The sequence below is a fragment of the Dipodomys merriami genome, unplaced genomic scaffold (assembly GCF_024711535.1).
Source record: "Dipodomys merriami isolate MVZ:Mamm:240054 unplaced genomic scaffold, mDipMer1.0.p SCAF_2, whole genome shotgun sequence".
In the NCBI taxonomy this organism is placed as follows: Eukaryota; Metazoa; Chordata; class Mammalia; order Rodentia; family Heteromyidae; genus Dipodomys; species Dipodomys merriami.
Genome location: NW_027203381.1, coordinates 12,920,352 through 12,942,372, shown reverse-complemented (window position 1 = coordinate 12,942,372; position 22,021 = coordinate 12,920,352). Strand labels below are relative to the sequence as shown.

The 22,021-nt window shown below is 35.0% G+C and overlaps 1 protein-coding gene across 3 annotated transcripts in view; it reads left to right on the top strand.

Moving 5' to 3' along the window:
• Wdr7 (WD repeat domain 7) overlaps positions 1-22,021 on the top strand; it is a 284,441-nt gene that overhangs the window by 97,463 nt on the left and 164,957 nt on the right. For all 3 annotated transcript variants that reach the window (XM_070029069.1, XM_070029067.1, XM_070029068.1), the window contains one exon: positions 11,999-12,112. In XM_070029069.1, the coding sequence (XP_069885170.1) occupies positions 11,999-12,112 (114 nt within the window). The remainder of the gene's footprint in view (positions 1-11,998; positions 12,113-22,021) is intronic.

The following is a 22,021-nucleotide window of genomic DNA, read 5'->3' as shown; positions in this document are numbered from 1 at the left end:
TTCTCTAACTCCCTGGTAGAGGATGACTGAGTTTGACTTATTAATATCTTGTTTTGATACCCATTTATTGTTGTTGTTGTTGTTTTCCTCTAAGTAAGGGTTAAGTAAATGATGTGTAAGTAAATGATCTCAGGGTCAGAAAAACTAAACTAGAAATAAACCTGAGAATTCTAGATGAGGAGTATAGGATTGGCATTTATAGTCGTAATATAAAATTTATGGTGTTTTTTATAAACTGTAAATTTGGGGTCACTTTCAAGTGACCATATAATCTCAAATGTCTCTCTTAGGGTGTCACTGGGATTCTGAAGCCATCCCAAGCTTTCCCCCTATAGATTGGTAGGTGCTTGTATGGTTCTCAAAGGTGAATGGCATATGGATGAGTTGCTAAACATATTTCTCCTATAACTCACTTCCTCCTCAATCACAGATCTGTATTTATTTTATTTTAGTCTTTTATACTAGTCCCAAGACTTGAATTCATGGCCTTGAACATTTGCTTGGCTTTTTTTTTGCTTTGAGTAGTACTTTACCGCTTGAGCCATACTTCTAGTACCACATTTGGCTGGTTAGCTGGAGATGAAGTCTCACACTTTTCTGCCTAGGCTTGCTTTCAATTACCAATGTCCAGCACTTAAATCCTTTGAGTAGCTAAAATTACAGGCATGAGCTCCTAGTGCCTGGCCAGATCCATTTCTTTGTCAAATGAGTTTTCTTTGTTCACTATATGCAAGCCTGAGTAAAGCCTGAATCAGTCCATGTAAGAACCTAGTTCTTTAGGAAACAGCATGTTAAGATCACAGATTGAGTGCTGCTTTTACTCCTTGCTGTTTGGTTGTTTGCTGTTTCTAGTCCTTCTGGAAGACAGGTGTCATATGTTTTCATTTGGATGCTAGAGTATATAGTTTAAATGGATACTTTCCATTAAGTTTAGGATTGTAAAGTTATGACAGTATATCTTTCTGGTTATTCCTCTATTTTACTCTTATAATCTTTGTTCTAAATGATGTCTGTGTGATGACTCATCTACTTTCCCCTACAACACATACATCATGATTCAGAAAAAATACTTTGAATAGCGCAAGTATCAAAATTATCGTGTGTCTTCTTTTCCTTAGGTTGTTAGTTTTCTGTAACATAATCCACTAGAGATAAACCACTAAACTACAGTGTTTAAAAGTCACTGGAGCCAGGCATCAGTGGCACACGCCTATAATCTTAGCTACTTAGGAAGCTGAGATCTGAGAATGGAGGTTCAAAGCCAGCCTGGACAGACAAATCGGTGAGACTCTTATCTCAATAAATTAGCAAAATGCTAGAGCTGGAGGTGTGGTTTATGTGGTAGATCACATGAGCAAAAGAGCTAGGCCCTGAGTTCAAGCCCCCTTACTATCACAAAAAGGAAAAAGTGAAGAATTACTAGGAATAGTTCCTTTCTGCTTACACACACTTATTTGATGTACATGTAGTTTCATTTTGGGTTATTTCCATTGCTCTTTTAAGGTTTGTTACTAGCATCCTCTGTAATTGTGTGTGTGTGTGTGTGTGTGTGTGTGTGTGTGTGTGTGTGTGTGTGTGATTGTGTGTGTGTGTGTGTGTGTGTGTGTGTGTGTGTGTGTATTTGTGTATGGAGAAGGGATATATGTGTGCAGATTTGAAGCTAGGGCCTCACACTTGGCAAAGCAACTCAATACTTGAGTTGTGTCATCCCTTCCCCCATCCTTTCTCCTTTTAGTTGTTTTTCAAGTAGTTGTTTTTTTAAATTTTTTTTTTTCCTGAGCTGTCCTCAGATCATCTTCCTACTATGGCCTTCTGCATAGCTGGGATGATAGACACATGGAACCACACCTGGATTATTGGCTGAGAGGGGGGTCTCACTAACTTAACCCAGGCTGGCCTTGAACCATGATTCTCCTCAATTCTGCTTCTCAAGCTCTGAGGCCATAGGCATGAACCATCACTCCCAGCTCCTCAAGTTTCTTTGATAATTTATTTTTTAAATAAGTTTTTTTTTGGTGAAAATACTGTATAGAGGGTTGATAATAATTTAGTTAAAGTAGTAATATGCTTTAAAATATGGATAATTTATCTGTCTTTGATCCTCTATCCTTGCCCTCACCCATACCAGATAAGGGAAAGCTAAAGTTCTAGTCTTAAGAGTAAGATTGCCTGATTTGAAAATACCTTTTTGCTTTGTCTTTCTTTATAAACTTCAAAGAACTTTATATTCTCTTTATACATTGTAGTATCCCTGCTATCTTAGTACTTGTCTGGCTCATTTTTTATTCTTTTTATAATTTGGATTTGAAATTTAATTCTTTAAAAGCTCTGCCAGAGGCAGTGACTGGTGCTCCTGTAGTTAATTCAGCTTTTCATTCTCCTCTAAATCATTGGTTAGATATGAATAGTCTTTAAAATGAATTGTGAGATTTAATCAGGGTAATGTAGTAGAATAATGTCGTACTTCTGTGTATGCATTATGCTCATTACAGTGCATGAGGGTTTGTCTTCAGCTGTTGGGTTCCACTTTGTCATATTTCCAGGCTGAAGTAAGTGTATTTTATACATCTATTTATATAGTTTTCTCTGAGGCTTACTATTTCAATTGTTTCTTTATATCCCATATATTTGTATCATGAGGTATAACATATTTCTTTGTGATCTGGAAATTTTCAGTCTTTATGAAAACAAATTCCTATGGTAAGATTTTATTGAGATCTCTTCTGGGGGCCAGTGTCCAGGATTTTATATTTTGTCCCATAATGATGTAGTACCAAGGTCTTAGTAGGCTTTTGATAACTATTTGACGAATTAAATTGTTATAGACTAATTAAATTGTTATACTCTAATTGAATTTTTTTGTTGCTCAAATCATTCTTGCATTGGCTTAAAGCTCTTTCTAGTTCTCACTTATCAGCAAAATATTCTCTCGTTTCTGACATGTGTTCCTTGCTCATCTTGTGTGTTCCCTACCCCATTCCTATTACTAGCCATTTCTACAATGAGCCTTACTTCCTTTTACTGGCAGTGTTGGACATAAAAACATGGGTTCTAGGTATGCTTCTTTTTACTGGGATTTCACTCCTTTTAGGTGTTCTCAGAGAACAGAAGTGGAAACATTCATAATTCATTCTCCTTCCTCTCATATAAGTGAAATAAACCTGAATGCACATGGAGCATCTCCATTTCTATCCACCTCCACAGGATTCTAGTCATTCCAACCCTCTCCTTTTGCTTATTTGTTTTCTCTTGGTCCAAAAAAACACATGACTTTTATTATCTAACATAGATTTACTTGTATTTTTCAGCCTTATAGGCATAAAAAGTAATTTAGACTTGCTCACCCCATGTCTCATGAAAAACTACTTTCCTAACATAAACATGATATTTTCATAGTTTTTCCTTTCTCTTTATATCAGCCAACCTTTTGTTTCCTGAAGTTTCTTTTTTATACCCTTCAGGGAGGTTGCATCATAGATTTGCATTATAGTTAGACTCATTTGTCATTGTGTGCAGCTCATTATAATTTCTACATTTATATTTAGGAAAGTTTACTCATTACAGTGTATAGATCTTTAGATTTTGGCAAATGGATAGAATCAAATAGCATGGAGAACATTTCCAACTCCTTCAATCTTTGTGTAGCCCCTTTGTAAGCAGCCTCCATATTATTGCATAGCTCAATAATTAATTTTTTGCTAGTGTTCCATTATACAGATGAACAAAAGATGTTTATCTGTTCATCTGTTTAAGGACATATGGGTTCTTTTTGGGTTTGGTGATTATGAGTAAGGCCACCGTAACTATTTAGATACTGGTTTTGCATGAAAACAAGTTCTCAATTTACTTGAGCAAATGCTATGGAACAGAATTACTGGGTTGAATGAATAAGGACGAGTGTAAGTGTAAGTGAAAGAATCTGTCCAATATTTCCCAAAGTAGTTGCATCATTTTGCATCCTGATTATTAGAATGAGACTTCCTATTGCTTTGTATCCTGATTTTACATGTGAAAGAAGTATTTTACTGTTATTTTAGTTCATGTTTTCATCTGTGTTTCTCCAGTAGTTAATATCATTGAGTATGTTTTCATGTGGTTATTTATCATCTGTATATCTGTATATGGTTAAATGTCAGTCTAGATACTTTGCTCAGGGTCTCTTCTGTTGGGTTTTAGGTTACTTATGTGCATATTGAGTACAAGGCAGTATATTCTATATAAAACAGACATGTAATTTATAGAAACCTTCCCAATCTGTGGCTTGTCTTTTATTTTCTAAACATTACCCATTGCAGGGCATAGTTTTTTATTTCTTTTAAAGTTCACTTTATTTTTCTTTTATTGCTTAAGACTTTGTTATTATATTTAAAACAAATAAGGTAATTCTGGTTTTTGCCTGTGTTTTCATTTTGAAATGTTATAGCATTGCTTATGATTTGATTAATTAAAATTATTCAGAAATTTTCCAAGTCATTAACATACTATATATACTTCACATATCTGGAGACTTTTGACTATATTATTGCAAGTTACTTCTTTGTTTATTCATTCTTCATATGTTATACTTCTTATGAGTGTCATACATCCCTACTGTTTTTCTTACTTTATATGAAAGAATTGAATAATAAAAAAATTGAGTAATAAAATCAGTCAACTTCACAATGTTCATATACCTTAATTTTGTGAGAAAGTGTTGGACTATTACAAATGCTTGTAGGACAATCTCAATTGGCAATAGCAATTAAATGTGTTACTGACAGGGTAGTATGAAAGCAGATTCTTGTTCATTTAATTTCAGATCAATTATTTGTTGCAAATGAGATTAAGAGTCAAAAGTTTTTCCTCATATGTGTATGTATGCATGTAGATACTTGATAATAACATTTAATAATGACTGATAAATTGGTTCTTTGAAGTGTAAATATTCTAAATATTTTGGCTTCAAGTGATTAGAAATACAGCTCAAAAAGGAGAGAAATGATTATTTTAAAAAGAAATGGGTTCATTATATGGAGAAAGAAGCTGAATTTTGAAGCAAAATACTTGTACTTTCCAGTAACAAAGTAGAAATAAGCAAAAATTACTAGGAACAAAAGCAGTGGTATGATATGTATGATGTTTGTTGAATATTCACTACATTTCAGGCATTGTGCTAAACTCACCCCTCTAAGTCCACCACTGAATATAATATACAACCTTTGTATTTTAGGCTAACACAGGGATACAAGATAACCTGAGTGGGTGATAGAAATGAATGCTTTCATTCATTTTCTCTGGATCTATTAGGTAGCTGAGATGAAAATTTCTGCCTTTTTTTTTTTTTTTGGTCTGCCTTCTTGATTGTCTTCACACTACTACCTCTAGCTCTGAATTCCTGAGCTGTTCTGCTAAACCAGAAAGACAAATGATAGGATTGTCTTTACGTCTCTCCAAATCTTCATGTATTAAAGTCCTTTTTTGTTGTCATTGCAGTCACAAACCTTATCAGACTTAAAATCATAACTCTCACTATTCTATTCTATCCCCACATTTTTAGTCTGCCTTAAAGAATGCCAACCGCCAGGTGCTGGTGGCTCAAGCCTGTAGTCCTAGCTACTCAGGAGGCTGAGATCTGAGTATCTCAATTTGAAGCCAGCCAGGGCACAAAAGTACTCGTGAGACTCTTATCTCCAATTAATGACTCAGAAATCAGAAGTGAGTGGTAGAGTGCTAACCTTGAGGTAAAGAGTTCAGGGACAGTGCCCAGGATGAGTTCAAGCCCCATGAATGACTATATATATGCATATCTTTCTCTCTTATTTTCTCTTAGTACTTTGTGGTACTTGGACATCCAGTGTCATGTTAGCCTTATTTCTCACCTCTTCTCACACTTATGTCTGCTACCTAATTCTGTACACATTTTAGGGTCATTATATTTTTGTCATTTACCTGTGGTTCTAGGGTCATGGCCAGGTCCTTGAGAACACTGGGAGAGTGATCTGCCCTAAGCACCATCTCCAACCTTACATCTGGGGTGTTTTAATTTATCTTTTCTCCCTGGAATCTTCTTCACTTAGTATCATACTATCATAAATTTTATACATTCTTCAGGACCCAACTGTGATACTTTTCTTTTCATGAAATTATCTCTGACATGTGTAGTCTTCTTTACCCTATCTTGAGAAGAGTTAATTTATTATTCTTCTAAGTAAGTTATATTTTTCTGTGTATTTATAAATCTGTATTTCTCATTGCTTATTACTTTTACTACTATGAAGTCCTTATGTTTTCCTCTTTGTTCCTATCCTACTTATCATAACAATTGTTCAAAAAGGTTCACGAATGGGTGTATCCTATTTGTCCTTCCCTATGTTCAGAGAGCAAGCCAATTCTGCATGTTTCATCAGAAAAAAAAATGAACTCTTACTTTTCTCCTCACATATACTTTCATTAGAAAAGGAATGCATATCAGTAAGCATTTCTAAAAAGTGATTACTCCTCAAGTGTTCACACATTTGTGCACACTCACATTTAAATAATGAAGTTTCAAGTGTTCATACATTTGTGCACACTCACGTTTAAATAATGAAGTTTCAGTTGGTATCTTTTTTAGGAAACTCCTAGGGCTCCTCCAAGAAGTTATGTTTGGACATCATTGGCCACATTGCAATCTCTATTCTTGAGTCCTTCAAAGTCAGTCTTCTTTTCTATTCCATTCTTTTCTTTCCTTCCCTCCCTCCTTCCTTCCTTCTTTTCTTCCTTTTTTTCTCCCTCCCTCCCTCCCTCCCTCCCTCCCTCCCTCCCTCACTTCCTTCCTTCCTTCCTTCCTTCCTTCCTTCCTTCCTTCCTTCCTTCCTTCCTTCCTTCCTTCCTTCCTTCCTTCCTTCCATAATACCAATTGAATGCAAAGACTCATGCTTGCTTGGCAGGAACTGCATCATTTGAAACATGGCCCCAGCTGGCCCTTTGTGCTTTAGTTATTTTTTCCAGTAGGGTCTCATGCTTATACCCAGGAAGACCTGTACTACAATCATCCTATGTACACTTTCCCTGTATCTGAGATGACAGGTACATGCCACCAACCCCAGCTTTTATTGGATTAGCTGGGAGTTTCTCAGTCTTTTTATTGACTTTGAACTACCATCCTTCTGACCTCCACCTCCAGGGTAGCTAAGATTGCAGGTGTGAGCCAATGTACCTAACCCCAAGTCATATTTTGTACTGCTGTATATAGGAGAGAACATTCTATAAAGCAAATCATGTGCTTTCACATGTTCCTCCACCCATTTTTTGTTGTTTGGAGGTGGGTTTGTTTTTTGGTGGTACTAGGATTGGAATTCAGAGCTTTGTACTTGCTGAGCAATCACTCCACCACTTGGACCACACCTCCAGCTCTTTTTACTTCAGTTTATTTTTCAGGTAGGGTCCTGTACTTTTTGCTGGGACAACCTAGAACCAAAATCCTACCTCCTACCCCCTGCTTCCCATATATCTTGGACTACAAGCATGTACAATCACACTCAGCTTGTGTTTTGAGATAAAGACTTGATCACATTTTTTTTTCTCAGACTGGCCTTGAACCAAGATCCTCCTATATAACTGGGATTATAAGCATGAGCCACCATGACAGGCCCAACATTTTCATTTCTTTAATGCTATTTCCTGGCTTCAGCTTCCTTACCCAGTGTTCTTGTTGGAAGCCAGAACGCTCTTTTCACCTTGTGTCTCACCTAGCACAAGGATTGTTCCACATAGCCTGAGTACTTCTTGAACATTTGAATAATGTGAGAACTTTGCTTGGTTACCATTCTGATGGTTTGTTTTACTCATATGGGTAACATTGGACCCTTTTAAATTCAGATCAATGACCTTTGCAGGCCCAGTCATCTCAACATTTTTATGTTTAAAGCTATTAATTGGCTATAGCAGCCTATGTCAGTTTCCCCTCTTTGATTTTTAAAGCAATCTACTGTTATTATAATAATAACAAATTAGTGCTTATACTTAGCACACTGTATTTATTATACTGTTTCTGTACTTCGTGGTATACCCTCTGAGCAATGCTGGTAAACAAACATGGAAGGAAAGAAATAAACAAAAAGGAAGTCCATGAAGGGTTTCCATAATGTATTCATATTCACATTTACTTTGCAGAGTTCTGAGACACATAATTCTGCTTCCACTTGAGATTTATAAATCAGCCAGAAATGCTAACGTCAAGATGGTGTGTGTAAGACAGTTTTGCCTTTGTTTCACAACATTTTGTAGGTTGAACAATATAAATTTTTGTTTAATTTTGGTTTTCTGAAATCAAAATTGGTAATGCCAGCTCATTGCCTGCATACAAATCAGAAGTCTTTGAAAAAGGACCAGAAAGGAGTTAGAAGTATTAGAAATGATTTTCTTTTGTCATTGATCATTTGCAGGGGCTTTTTTTGGCGAGGAGGAATAGTAAAGCTTTATGCTCTCATATTAATATTCTGTTGATATAGTATACCACCTGTATAGTATACCACCTGTGGTTTCTTGTGTATTTATCAGTATGTTCATTTTGCTCCATTCTGGGTTGTTGAATTACATTTTATATTAGAGAACCCTTTTAAAAATCTCAAAGTGATTCTTTTGAAATTTTTAAAATTAAACATCAGTTCTCATGTTATGAAATACTTATTCTCTGTATTGAAAGTATTTATACTTATTTATGTTCTTATTTTCCTACTTTCTTTGTGCCTTTAATGAGCCAATTCATTTCTGATAATTGAAATGCTCTTTATTCAGAATAAAAGATAAATGTCTTAACATTTATTTCAGGAAGCCTTTCCTACAAGACAACATCTATGGTGTTGTATTTTATATTTTTGATGTTGCTGCAGAAGGAAAAGTGGATACTGTGTCTTTAATGGAAAGCAAAAGGTTATCTTTCTGTGGCCTTTGTGTGTATGTGCTGATGTGGATGTAGGCAGCCAGACAGGCAATGTGTGCAGAGAGACTAGGGAACTGGCTGCGGATCGATAGAAGTGGTGTGAAGTGAATTAATGTGAGGCCGGCCGTCTGTCTGTCATAAGCATTGTGGAGAATGTGGGGCAGTATTGGTCAGTCACTGCAGAGATCTGCTTCCAATAAATCCAAGCCTTCTGCCTGGAAACCGGCTATAGACAACCACACATTCCCTGCCTTATTGTTAAATTTTCCTTCATGCAAGTAAAGGTTCATAGCAAATTATTGCTTCTAGTGGACTTTAATTGGACCATAGGAAAATTGCGGTTGGGAGAAACTGATGAAATAAAAATACCTGCTATTCTTTTGGTTATGCTTTTTAATCTCAGTGCAAATCTATATCCAGTGAGAATAAGGAATAAATTTTTGTTGATAATTTGTATATTTTTAATTTTTGTCCTAGGAATATTACTACTTTCATCTAATCTTCAATAAAATAATAAAATCATAATGAGCTGAAGTTGTTTGATATTCCAGTATTGGCTAAAGTGCTTCATTTTGAATCTTACTAAATTAAAATTAATATTTTATTCTTGATTTTCAAGTTAATCACATGGTGCTGTAGATGTCTCTTGAGCTCATGTTATTTATCATTCTTCAGATATTGTAAGCCAGCTGGAAAAAATGTTTATAAAGGTAATATATAAGCCTATGAAAGTTACAAATTTTAAATAATGCATCTGATTTTACTGATGGGGAATGGTTGATAGTTTTATTCTATTGATTTGGAAGGCTTCATTTCTATGTTTATATTTTAAACACCATTATCCAATGTGATTAAAAGTATTCTATAAAATTGAATTGGTTAATGTGTCTAGGCCTATCACAGTGGAAAGTGACCCGAGTAGAGTTCTGAATGCTGTGAAGATCCTATAATATTCTCCTTATTCTCTGTTCTTCACTTCTTTGGCTAGTTACACCCCTTATGCTGTCATGCAAGGCTTACTTACCCCAGTTTCCTGCTGCTTTCCATTCCCCTTTTCCTCTTGATTCATAGTATAGAACCAATGTAGAGCTTTGTTATCAGGTATAATGTATATACATTTTTTATTTTATGAAATCTCAATTTGGGAACCTATTGATTTTTTAAAATTTTTTAAAAAGCTCTTATCTTCATATTATATATCTTACTATTTAGTCCATGTATTGTACCTTTCTGTGTAATTATAGGCATGAGCCACCAGCACCCAGCCTTAATGCTACTTTTCTAGCAACTCTCTCTTTTATGTTAAAAATTACCATAAATATGTTTCTGTAAAGGTGTGACTTCATTGTTTACCATTCTCCAAGGATCATTCTTGGATATCATTCCTATAGCATGATAATGTTAGTTTCATTCCAGACATTCAAAGTTGGTTCAACTTACAAAGTCAATAAGCATAATAAAATACATAAATAGAATCAAGGACAAGAATCATACAATCATCTCAGTTGATGCAGAATAACCTTTGGTAGAATTCAACAGCTTTTCATAATAAAAGCTCTGAAGAAACTAAGAATAGAAGAAATGAATCCCAACATAACAAAGACTATATATGACAAACCTATAGTTAACATACTAAATGGAAAAAAAAATCTGAAAAAAAATCTGAACCAATTTTTTCTAAAGTCAGATATGAGACAAAGATATCTTCTTTGCTTTTTTTTCAGAGCAACTCTGAACAAATGTTTTTCCTAAAATATTGTATTTTGGTTCCGTGTCAACCATCAGTGCTTGGAACTGCTGAGTGATAAGTCCAGTTCTGACTCATTCATGCTGGTTAATGACTAAGATTCATCTTCTTTTAGTACTTTTAGTCAACCTAAATTTACCAAGGGAGAACTCACATAGAAATGTGTAAGTTAATATACCTTAGGAGAAGAGAAGCCTTTTAATAGTAATAGTGTTTATTTTTTGAAGTATTTAAATGGATCGTGTATAGGTAGAAATTAAAATATCCCTTTAAAAGATTTGATTACAAGGTTCAACTTCTAATGTAAAGCCAAGGCTTTTATTATACTATGATTGAATAATAACTGTTTGTAGAACCAGAAAAAAAAGTGCTAATGTTGCCCCACTATCTATGATCAGGTTAGAAATAATACAGAAGATGCAAATTACAACAAAATATATCACCAAAGGTAGAAGAATGGGTATGTAAGGAAAGGCCTTGGTATAACCTGACCGATTTTCAGGTGTTTAGAGACTGGAAGATATTAGTTCCCTATCCATATTGCCTGTCTGCTTTTGATCTGATAATTATCTGATCCCATCTAGAATTCTTTAACAGAGGGAAAGGTTACATTCTTTTTTGTTGTTGTTGTTGGTTGTGGGGCTTGAATTCTGGGCCTGGGATCTTTGTCCCTCAGCTCTTCAGCTGAAGGCGAGCTCTCTACCACTTGAGCCACAGCACTACTTCTGGTTTTCTAGTAGTTTATTGAATATAGGAGTCTCATGGACTTTCCTGCCCACACTGGCTTTGAACCAGGATACTCAGATTTTAGCCTCCTGAGTAGATAGGATTACAGGCATGAATCACCAGCACCCAGCTAAGGTTACTCTCTTTTGGGGCTGTTCTCTTTCTTAGATTCAAAGCATAAACTCCTCTTCTGTTATCATCCTCCTTGCCCAACCAAAAAGTATATATAAACTAATAAAGAGAAGTAAGCTTTTAAATTACTTCTTTACTTTCTAGGGTTTTATTTATTTTGCTTATCATATAAGTATGTGTAAATCAGCTAAAATAACTGTAGGAGGAAAGATGGAAAGGGATCAAGGAAAAATTTCATTTGCCTCAACATCTTGTTTCTGTTTTCCTCATCTTAGTTAAAACAAAGTATAGTATGTGTCCATACACATATAGACATATAAGAAATAGAACACATATGAGTGTTTTATATAGTGATTTGTATCTCATCTTAATTTAGGGGCATATGGTTTATTTTTCAACATATATTTACATCTAGTGAATTAAAAGTTTAGTAATTTTGTTCAACTTCTCTTGTTTTTTAAAATGCCACCTTGTGATTTCTGTACATTTAGCTGGAGTTACAGCAGAAGCCATGCAGACCATGACCACTGCTCCTGATACCTTGGGACAGGAAACCAAAGTCCCAGAAGAAGAACATGACCTTGTGGATGATGACATCACCACTGGTAAGTTAGACATCTTTCACATAATATACATGGTGCTTTGTTCAATAGTGCAGATGTCTTCTACATTGTTTATATTGGAAAGGAGTATTTTGATGGAAAGGCTGGAAGCTTATGTTGATGGTATGTTCAGTTTCCTACAAACCTGGAGTATCCTTTTTGATTTTGAGGTGAAAAGAACTGAAACTGTTTATTTGACCCAGGAGCATACATTGTCATCACTGTAAAACAATAAAGTTGTTCATTGTGCACTTTATTTCCTGGAGAACTTTTAATTCAGAAAGTGGGATCATTACTACAGACTTGAAACATACAGAAGAATATACTTCATTAGATTGTAAAAGATTTTATAATCATTCTACTAGGTTAAACTAAAGAATAATGAAGTTGTCATAGTAATATATACCATATAGGCTCATAAAGAAACTTGCAGCTATTTCTTTACACCTAAAACTATAAAATAAATTTTGCTTTTTGGAGATTTACCTTGTGTAGATATTGAGCATTCTTACATGTATTATCTGCTGTGCAACCAGGCATATGTAAATTTTAGGAAACTCATAGGCTTAGGCTGTTTGTACACTTGAACCAATTTGAATTACTGAATCTTCATATTCATTCAGCTTACTATTTTTGAAATACACAGGACAAAACAACAACCTAGAGGGAAAAACTGGGAGAGAGCAAGGGAAGGGGTGACATTGTCTAAACGCAATGTACTTATTACCTGACTTACATAACTATTAACCCTCTTACAATAACAGTTTTTTAAAATGCTAAAAATCACCCCCAATAGCATATATATATATATATATATATATATATATATATATATATGTAGTTTTGTAAGCATTGACAACGATAATTTTCTGTTGTAGATGGTTAAAAATATAATCATAATTATTATGAAGCTAGAAATATGAACACAGTAGTAATCAGTAATGTTTTCAAAAGAATAAGAAAATAATAAATTTTTCAATGAAAATTAAAGAGTTTTTTTGTTTTGTTTTGCTTTTAATGCTATGTGTGGCAAGTCCATTAATGTTTCCAATTGCATGCCTTTAACTTTTGGAAGCCAAATTTTTACCTTGAAAATTTACAAAACCTGTATTTAAGAAATTTATAGCCTATATAAAGCCTGCAAAGAAGTATCGTCTAGGTTGGAGAATATCTAGTTTTCAGTAAGGGTGGGTAATTTGTGGTTATTACTTGTTATTTTTTAATTCTTTTTTTTTTTTTTTTTTTTGGTCAGTTGTGGGGCCATCACTGAGCTCTTATGCTCAAGGCTAGCACTCTACCACTTGAGCTACAGCTCAAGGGGGAATAAGATTCTTACAGACTTCCTGCCTAGGCTGGCTTTTTCCCCTCCTTTTTAAAGTTGTTACTATGAAGGTGATGTACTAGAGGGGTTATAGTTACATAAGACAGGTAGAGTACATTTCTATTTGGACAATGTCAACTCTGCCCTTGTTCTCTCCCAGTTCTTCTCTCCCATTCCCACCCAACAAGACATATAGTTGATTTTCATCATAATATCTAGTAAGTACTGCTGCTGCATTTTTCACCTTCTCTCCCTCCATTTCTATGCCTCCCCCTTACCCTCCCAAAGACAGATAAATGAACAAATAGGACCGAAAAAAAAATAGCAACAAAGAAATAAAACCTCTTGTTTTTTTGTATGTTTTTTGTTTTTGTTTTGTCGGTCATGGGGCTTGAACTCTGGGCTTAGATGCTATCCCTCAGCTCTTCAGCTCAAGGCGAGCACTCTGCCGCTTGAGCCACAGCATCACTTCCAGTCTTCTAGTGGTTTATTGGAGATAAGAGTCTCACGGACTTTCCTGCCTGGACTGGCTTTGAACCTTGATCCTCAGATCTCAGCCTCCTGAGTAGCTAAGATTACAGGTGTGAGCCATCGGCGCCGGCTAACCCTCTTGTTTTCTTTTGGATACTACTTTATATGATCAGAAGCACATAGACATTGTACATTTGTGTTTCTCTCCTAGGAGTATCCTGATCTCACTGTGTGTGAATGCCTACAGTCCTGTATAATTTAACATGCCCCAGTAGATTTTAGGTCTAGCTTCTGCATATGAGAGAAAACATGCACTGTTTGTCTCTCTGAGCCTGGCTTACCTCACTTATCATGATTTGTTCTAGGTTCATCCATTTCCCTGCAAATGACATAATATTATTCTTTCTACTGGCTGTGTAAAATTCCCTTATGTGTATGTACATTTTTTGGATCCACTCATGCATTGTAGAGCATCCGGGCTGTTTCCATAGCTTGGCTGTGAATAGTGCAGCAATGAACATGGATATGCAAGTGTCTTTACAGTATCCTGGCTTGTGATGTTCAGGGTAGATGCCCAGGAGTGGTAATCTGGGTCATAGGGAAGATCTATGTTTAGTTTTCTGAGGAACTTCCAGACTGCTCTCCAGAATGATTGTACTAGTTTACGTTCCCACCAACAGTGCAATAGGGTTCCTTTTCGCCCATATCCTTGCCAGCACTTGTTGCTCATAATCATGATGTTGGCCAGTCTAACTGAGGTGAGATGGAATCTCAAGACTTGTTTTGATTTTCATTTCCCAGGCTGGCTTTGAACCATAATCTTCAGATCTCAGCCTCCTGAGTAGTTGGATTACAGGTGTGAGCCACTAGTGTAGAGATGTTTTCTACTTTTTTTTTGGTTTTTAATTGCCTTTTTTATGTTATATAGCTGTATTTTGTTATTTCATAATTCCACATAAATTCAAAGACCTTCTAGTCTATAAAAAGTAGCCATTTTATTTATTGCAAAGTAATTTGCTTCTATATAGTAAAACAACTCAATTAACATTTTGCATAAATGCTCAATTTTTGAGCAGTCAAGTAAGCATTATTATTCAGTACATTGGAATTTTGAATTATGCACTACCAAATTAATGAGACAGTGTAATAGCACATGACTGTGTTCTTATTTTATCATTAACAAAGTTAAGAAGTTTAAGATGCAAGTCCAATTTGGAGAGTTAATAGTGCATACAATATGTTTTAATCTAAAGAAATTTATTTGAACATGTGTGACGAATGGTTTTTGTCAGTTGATTTATTCATTTTGTGCCATGGGAACTAGAAGTAAGAATGCTCAATATCCAAGATATTTAAATAAATAAAAAGGCTTCTTTAACATGTTGTCAAAGCAAATAGCCTGTTACAGTCTGTAGATTGTTCAGGTTACCTTTAGACTGTGCGACTTGATTTAACAGTGGTATAGATTTTTGTGGGGGTTTAGAAGAAAACTGTATTTCTTTTTATTGACTAGAATCCTATATAAATTGCATTATGAAAAATATGGTAGGTGCATTGAGAGAAATCTGTTTCAAGCACAATAATCTTATTTGGGGATAACCAGCATTGTAGAGGACCAATACTATAAAGGGAGAAAGCTGTCCAGCCTAGCCATTCACGTTGAAAGATCTCATTAATTTTTCAGTATATAAAATGAACTGACCTAAAAATATCTTTTTATAAAATTGATAGACATCATGTCATGGCAAATATTTGCCTATATTTTTAATCAATTCTTGAGTTGGCTAATATATATACTAAATTTTTGTTTCTTAAAAACAATCTGATAAACCTAACCAGTTAAAACATGAAATATAATCTTGTGCTTTGGCTAAAGGCAGCTGATTACTTCTGAATTTTTTTCTTTTTGGTGAAAATGAACCAGGTGTAAATGTTGTTATATGGCCCTTTATCCTGAGCCTAGGAGTCTTTGTTAGAGTTTGCCTTATATAAGCAAAGATGCATAGAGAAACCTTTGTAAGTGTTAGTATGATCAATTGGAACTAATTAAATTTATTTGAAATGAAGAGTCTTAACTGGAAGAGAACAGCTGGAGAAACAGGGAGGAAAAAAAATTGAGTCTTGATTGAGACAATTTAAACCTTCACCTTGTCATTTAAAAAAAATATGCTGCAGCTTCTTTCTATCTCTCTCTTTTTAAAGCTGATATCTATTGATTGGCTGTACAAAGTAATGCTGGTGTGCCTTGGTTTAACACACATTCAGATTCACTTAGCATTCTGTCTAAAGGATCGTCCAATTCCATTTTTTAGTCAAATTTTAAATTATGTATAACTTCCATTTTGGTAGATTAATAATATTTTATATAGAAGAATATTAAAATCAATTACACATGTATTTTATGTTATACAGTATACATAGAAAATATATATGTTTTTCTGATGGAATTGCTTTAATAATACTCTTTTAAATAGAGTATAACAATGGTTTCTATAAAGTAAGATTATTTTATATATTATATATAAAATATATCATATATATTATTAAGATTATTTCTAGTTATGGAATTTATGCTATACCTGTGTATTTGCTTTTGTATGTATTCTTATTGTGTATGTTCAGCACTTGCAAATAATGTGTTCTTACATTAGGATAGTAATTTGACATTGTTATTAATATAACTATATTAATATAGTAAATCTCATAAAAACTGGCATTCATAGAAAAATTTTAGATGAATCCATTTCTTTATGCAGACCTATTTTGTTTTTTTCGTTGTTATTTTAAAGACACCAAGCAGGAAGTTCTTTTATACAATTAATAACAGAAAAATAGAAACAGGCTTGATTATAGAAGAAGAAATTAGATACATAAATGAAGTCTAGGCAGTGAGACAAATATAATGAAATATGAGTGAAGCACTTAAATTGGTTATGCACAAGAATAATAAATGCCAGGGTCAGATAATGTTAGGCAGATGCTTTGTGTGACTTAATTTTCCTTTTTAGCTTTCTTCATGGTAAAGGATGGATATATTTTAGAAGTACCATCCTTTTACAATCTAACACTTGTTAGATTTGCAAGTTAAAGAATTAAGATTTTGTTCATAGACCTGCATGTATCCCTTTAAGAAAGTTGCTCTTTTCTTTTGAGGGTCATAGTTTAGTGTCCTGCCTCTCATTCAATATAGTAAGGACACAAACTGACTATATAATAGTAATAAAGGGTGAAAAGTCACTGACCTTGTCAAAAAGGACAGCTTGATACTAGATCAACAATTAGATAGTTGACAGATTCAACTGTTTTGAACAAAAGCAACAATAATGTGTAGATCTGAATAGGTCTGTTAGCTGTGTTTCTCTTTTTTATATATTTTGTGTAAAATTGTATTTGGCTGCATTTAAGTTACTAATTCAGGAGATTCCCTCTAATACTGATTAATAGATACACTAATAATTCATTTTCTATTCTTGTTTATTTAGTACTGCTAGAAACAATCTGTCCTATTTCCTTGCTTCAATTTGATGCATATATATATATATATATATATATATATATATATATATATATATATATATAAAATCTAATTCCTTACAGATATATATTTCACCAATTTGAAGTTTATATTTTTGGAGGAAACTACTACTACTACTACTACTACTACTACTACTACTACTACTACTACTACTACTACTACTACAGTACTGGTCCTGGAGCTTGAACTGAGGGCCTGGGTGCTGTCACTGATACTGTTTTTCTCAATGCTAGCACTCTACCACTTGAACTACAGCACCATTTCTGGCTTTTTCTGAGAAGTTTATTAGAGATACAAGTCTCACAGACTTTCCTGCCTGGAGTAGCTTTGAACTTCAATCCTCACTTCTCAGCCTCCTTAGTAGCTAGGATTACAGGCTTGAGTCACCAGCTCCTGGCTTTTATTTTTAAGTAATATGTAGTTTTTTATTTTTTTATTTTAAGTAATATATAGTTTGCTGTCAACATGCCCTTTGTTGTTCCTTCAATTTTGAACCAATTAGTTTTACTTTTAGGCAGGACCTTAGAGACTATTATTATCATACTTTTTTTTGTAATCTTATTCTTAATCAAGTAAGTTATGTCTCTTATCAAAGAACTTGAATGATTGATATTGTCACTAAATATGTCCTTTGACCCTTCAGGTAGAAGAATCTATTTAGAATGTTTTAACATGCAAAGTTCTAGAAAAGCTTAAAAGTAGTGTTACCATATATGTTTATTCTTAATTGTGCAAAGCAATCTCAGTACTTACATACTTATGCATTTGGTATATATTTTTGAGCACTCTATTCCAGTTATTGTTTTGGATATATTCTTTTTTTTAATTTAATTTTATTTTATTTGTGAACATACTGTACAGAGGGGTTACAATTACATGGGCAGGATAATGCGTACATTTCTTACCAAGCATTGCACCCTCCTCCTTTGGTTTACCCTTCACATCCCTTCCCAGCCTCCTCCCTCCCCCTTGGATATATTCTTGTACAGAAGAGACAGGAATAATTTTCTTCATGGAATTTATACTAAAATATGAATAAGCAGAGAGTGAAAATCTTTACTTATGAGTCTCGGTGGCTCACACTTGGGATCCTAGCTGGGATCCCAGCTAAGAACAAGAGTATCACAGTTGGAGGCTAGCATGGAAAGAAGTGTTCATTACTCCTTTTTTATCCATATCTGGGTTCAGTTCTGTGAACCTATCTCAACCTTCCTAAGAGGCTGAGATTGAGAGCATCATCATTGCAGGCAGGATGGCAGAAAAGTCCATGAGTCTCTTTTTCTCACTGAAGAGATGAGGTTGTTCATACTTCTTTCAAATATAAGCTGAAAAGTAGGCCAATTACAGTTCAAATGTGCACTCTGGTGGGTAGCAAGACCTTTTCCTAAAAATAACTAGGGGAAAACAACTGGAGATGTGGATCAGTGTAAACATGTCTATCTAAGCCCCATGTTCAAACCTCCAGTATTACCAAAAAAGAAAGAAAGCAACCACTATACAATACTGTACTGTGCTATAGTACATAGTATGTTAGATTGAGATGCACTATAGAAAGAAGGAAACGTAGGTAAGAATAAGAAAAATTGAATGTAATAGCAATTTACAACTTTTCCTATATGCATTTTGCACCTATCAAAAATTGCTTTGAAGTAGATACCATCATTACTATAGATATGTAGATGTGAAGACCAAGTCACAGCGGTGACTTTTATAGGGTCACATGTTTAACACGTTTTAGATCTGTGACTTGGGTTCCACCAGATTTCAGTGCCTATTTCCCTGCACTGTTGGTAGATTTTCTTTCTTCTTGTTTTCTGGTGGTTAATTGGAGATAAGAGTCTCAGGGGGAAGTGGCACTGTGGCTCAAGTGGTAGAGCGCTCGCCTTGAGCTGAAGAGCTGAGGGACAGCTCCCAGGCCCAGAGTTCAAGCCCTAATACTGACAAAAATAAAAAATAAATAAAATAAATAAAAATAAAAATAAACCTAGCTTGTAAAAAGAAAAAAGAGTCTCAGGGACCTTCCTACCTGGGCTGACTTTGAACTGTGATTCTCAGGTCTCAGCCCTGAGTAGCTAGGATAACAGGTGTGAGCCACTAGTACCCGGCTATTTTCATTTCGTTTGAAATGTGAGGTGATGTCATGTTATCTTTAGATTTATGATATCAAGTAATTAGTTTGTTGGATGTCAGTCTCATTGTTTAAAATCCAAATTGTTTTTTTCAAAGTTAGAATAAGAGATCATCTCCTTTGGAAAATATATATCCTTTGCATTTTTACGTTCATACAAAGCCATTGGGAAATCAGATTGTGAATAGTGGCATTTGTAAATACTGCACAGCCATGTTGTAGCATTATATATAAAATGAAAAACTCATTGCTCTGTCTGGCTTTCTCAAACCATCAATGTACAACAGACACCTTAACATATACTCATACATTCAAGTGAACATCTTTGTAGAATCTAGAGTTGCAAAGGATGTCTAATTTGAGACTAAATATTGATTTGCCCATTTTGCTACTTATTAAAGGCCCTATTCATAAACTTTGATATACTTTCTGAATGAAAGTTATGAAAAATTACAATGGTAAAGACTAGATAAGCTACAAAGGAAGAAATTGGTGGCATCATGTATTTAGAAATCAGAACGGCTTTCTATGACAAGTCAGAGGCTTGTATTTAGTAAATTGGAGTGAGTTATTCTTTTCTCACTCTTCACCTTATAATTACCAGTCTTAGTAACACTAGCTCTATATGAATCTTGTCATTTGTTCTAAATTGTTTTAATTACATTTGCTTTTGATTTAAGAGGTAGCTTCTACAAAATATATAAGTTTACTATAGTTGGCTCTCTTTTTTTAAAAAGTTCAGTCATGGGGCTTGAACTCAGGGCCTGAGTGCTGTCACTGAGATCTGTTTGTTCAAGGTTAGTGCTCTACTACTTTGAGCCACAGCCCCACTTGTGGTTTTCTGGTAGCTAATTGGAAATTAGAGTCTTACAGCCTTTCCTGCCTGAACTGGCTTTGAACAGTGGTTCTCAGATCTCAGCCACCTGAGTAGCTAGTATTACAGATGTGAGCCACCAGCTCCTGGCTTCTCTTGGGTAATTTTAAGTTGCTAATTTATTGTGTAGATTTTGCAACAAAATATATCAAGGAAAAGTGGATTTTATAGTCTTCTGAGTGTAAAATTTTTCTTACTCTACTTTTTTTGACCTAGAGGTAAGAATATAAATTTTTCTGATTTTTAATACTAATTCTTAGCTTTAGTTGTGTGCTGATAATATTTGAGTTTCTGACATATAATTTAAAATACAGCAGTCTATAATGTTGTATAAAACTGACATGTTTTCCTTCATATTTTTTTCCTGAGTGATTTGTTTACCTTGTTCTTTGATTTGGCATGCTAAGAATGGATAACTCTGTATCTGCAACCTTAACTTCTCTTTATTTCTTAATGTTTCTTAGAGGTATAGGGATTTGAACCCAGATCCTCTCTCAAGGAGCCATACCACCAACCTTAGTTAGTTTTAAGATAGAGTGTTTCTTCCTGTCTAAATGGTACTTGTACAGTGATCTGCCTGCTTTTTAGGCTTTCTGAGATAATGGGTGAGAACCAGTACACCCACATTCCTCTGTGGATAGGAGTCTTAATGGACTTTCTGTCTGGGTGGGCTGGAATCATGATCTTCCCACAGAATGTAGGATGACAGCTATGTGGTACTACACCCTCAGAATTGAGAAGGAGTCCCCTGAACTTCTCTGCATGGACTGCCTTCCTGCTCTCAGCCTCCATAGCTGGGAAGGGCTCCCAGGACAAGAAGGAAGCAGGTGCCACTTTCCAGCTCTGTGTGGGAACAACCCAGAATCTAATCTCACTCAGACAGGATGACAGGTGGCCTAGCCAGTGATGGGGCCAGATAGGGGTGCCTGGGGCCAGGCTGGACACTCAGAGCCTCACTTCCAGCTGAGATCAGCTACTTCAGGCTGGCATGGAATGAGCCCTATACCTTGATTTGCAACCCACAAAAGCCCTGCAAGCTATTGGTGTCACCCGTCTAAGGTGACAGCCAGGGAGACATTGATCTCAGGTGTGAGATGGGTCTGTGTGGGTCTGTGGTGACTTCCTGCACCCAGCTGCTAGGCCTTTCTTCTGAATACCGGTTAATATACTACTTTTGCCTGAATGTTCCATGAAACATAAATCCAAGTCCAAAATAATCTTAGTCCTTTCTAAAACTCATGTTCTTTCATGCTCACAGCATTGCTAATAGTATCATTAATCACTCAGTATCCAAAGTAGACCTAGGAATAATCCTAGCTGACTTTTTCTAACAAGGTTCACCTAGTTTGATCCGGTTACCAATTCTTGTAAACTGTTCATCTTAAATGTCTCCACCTGAATTTCCCCTTCTCCATCTTCACCTAGAAACCTGGGATCCATACTCACCTTTTCTTATTTAGATTATTGTTGTATTCTGCAGTCACCTCTCATCTCCAGTCCCTTGTCTTTGTCCACTCATGTCTTCTATTAAGTCTGAGAGTTTCAGTGCCCATTGATCACCTCCACTCCCATTAGTTGTTGCT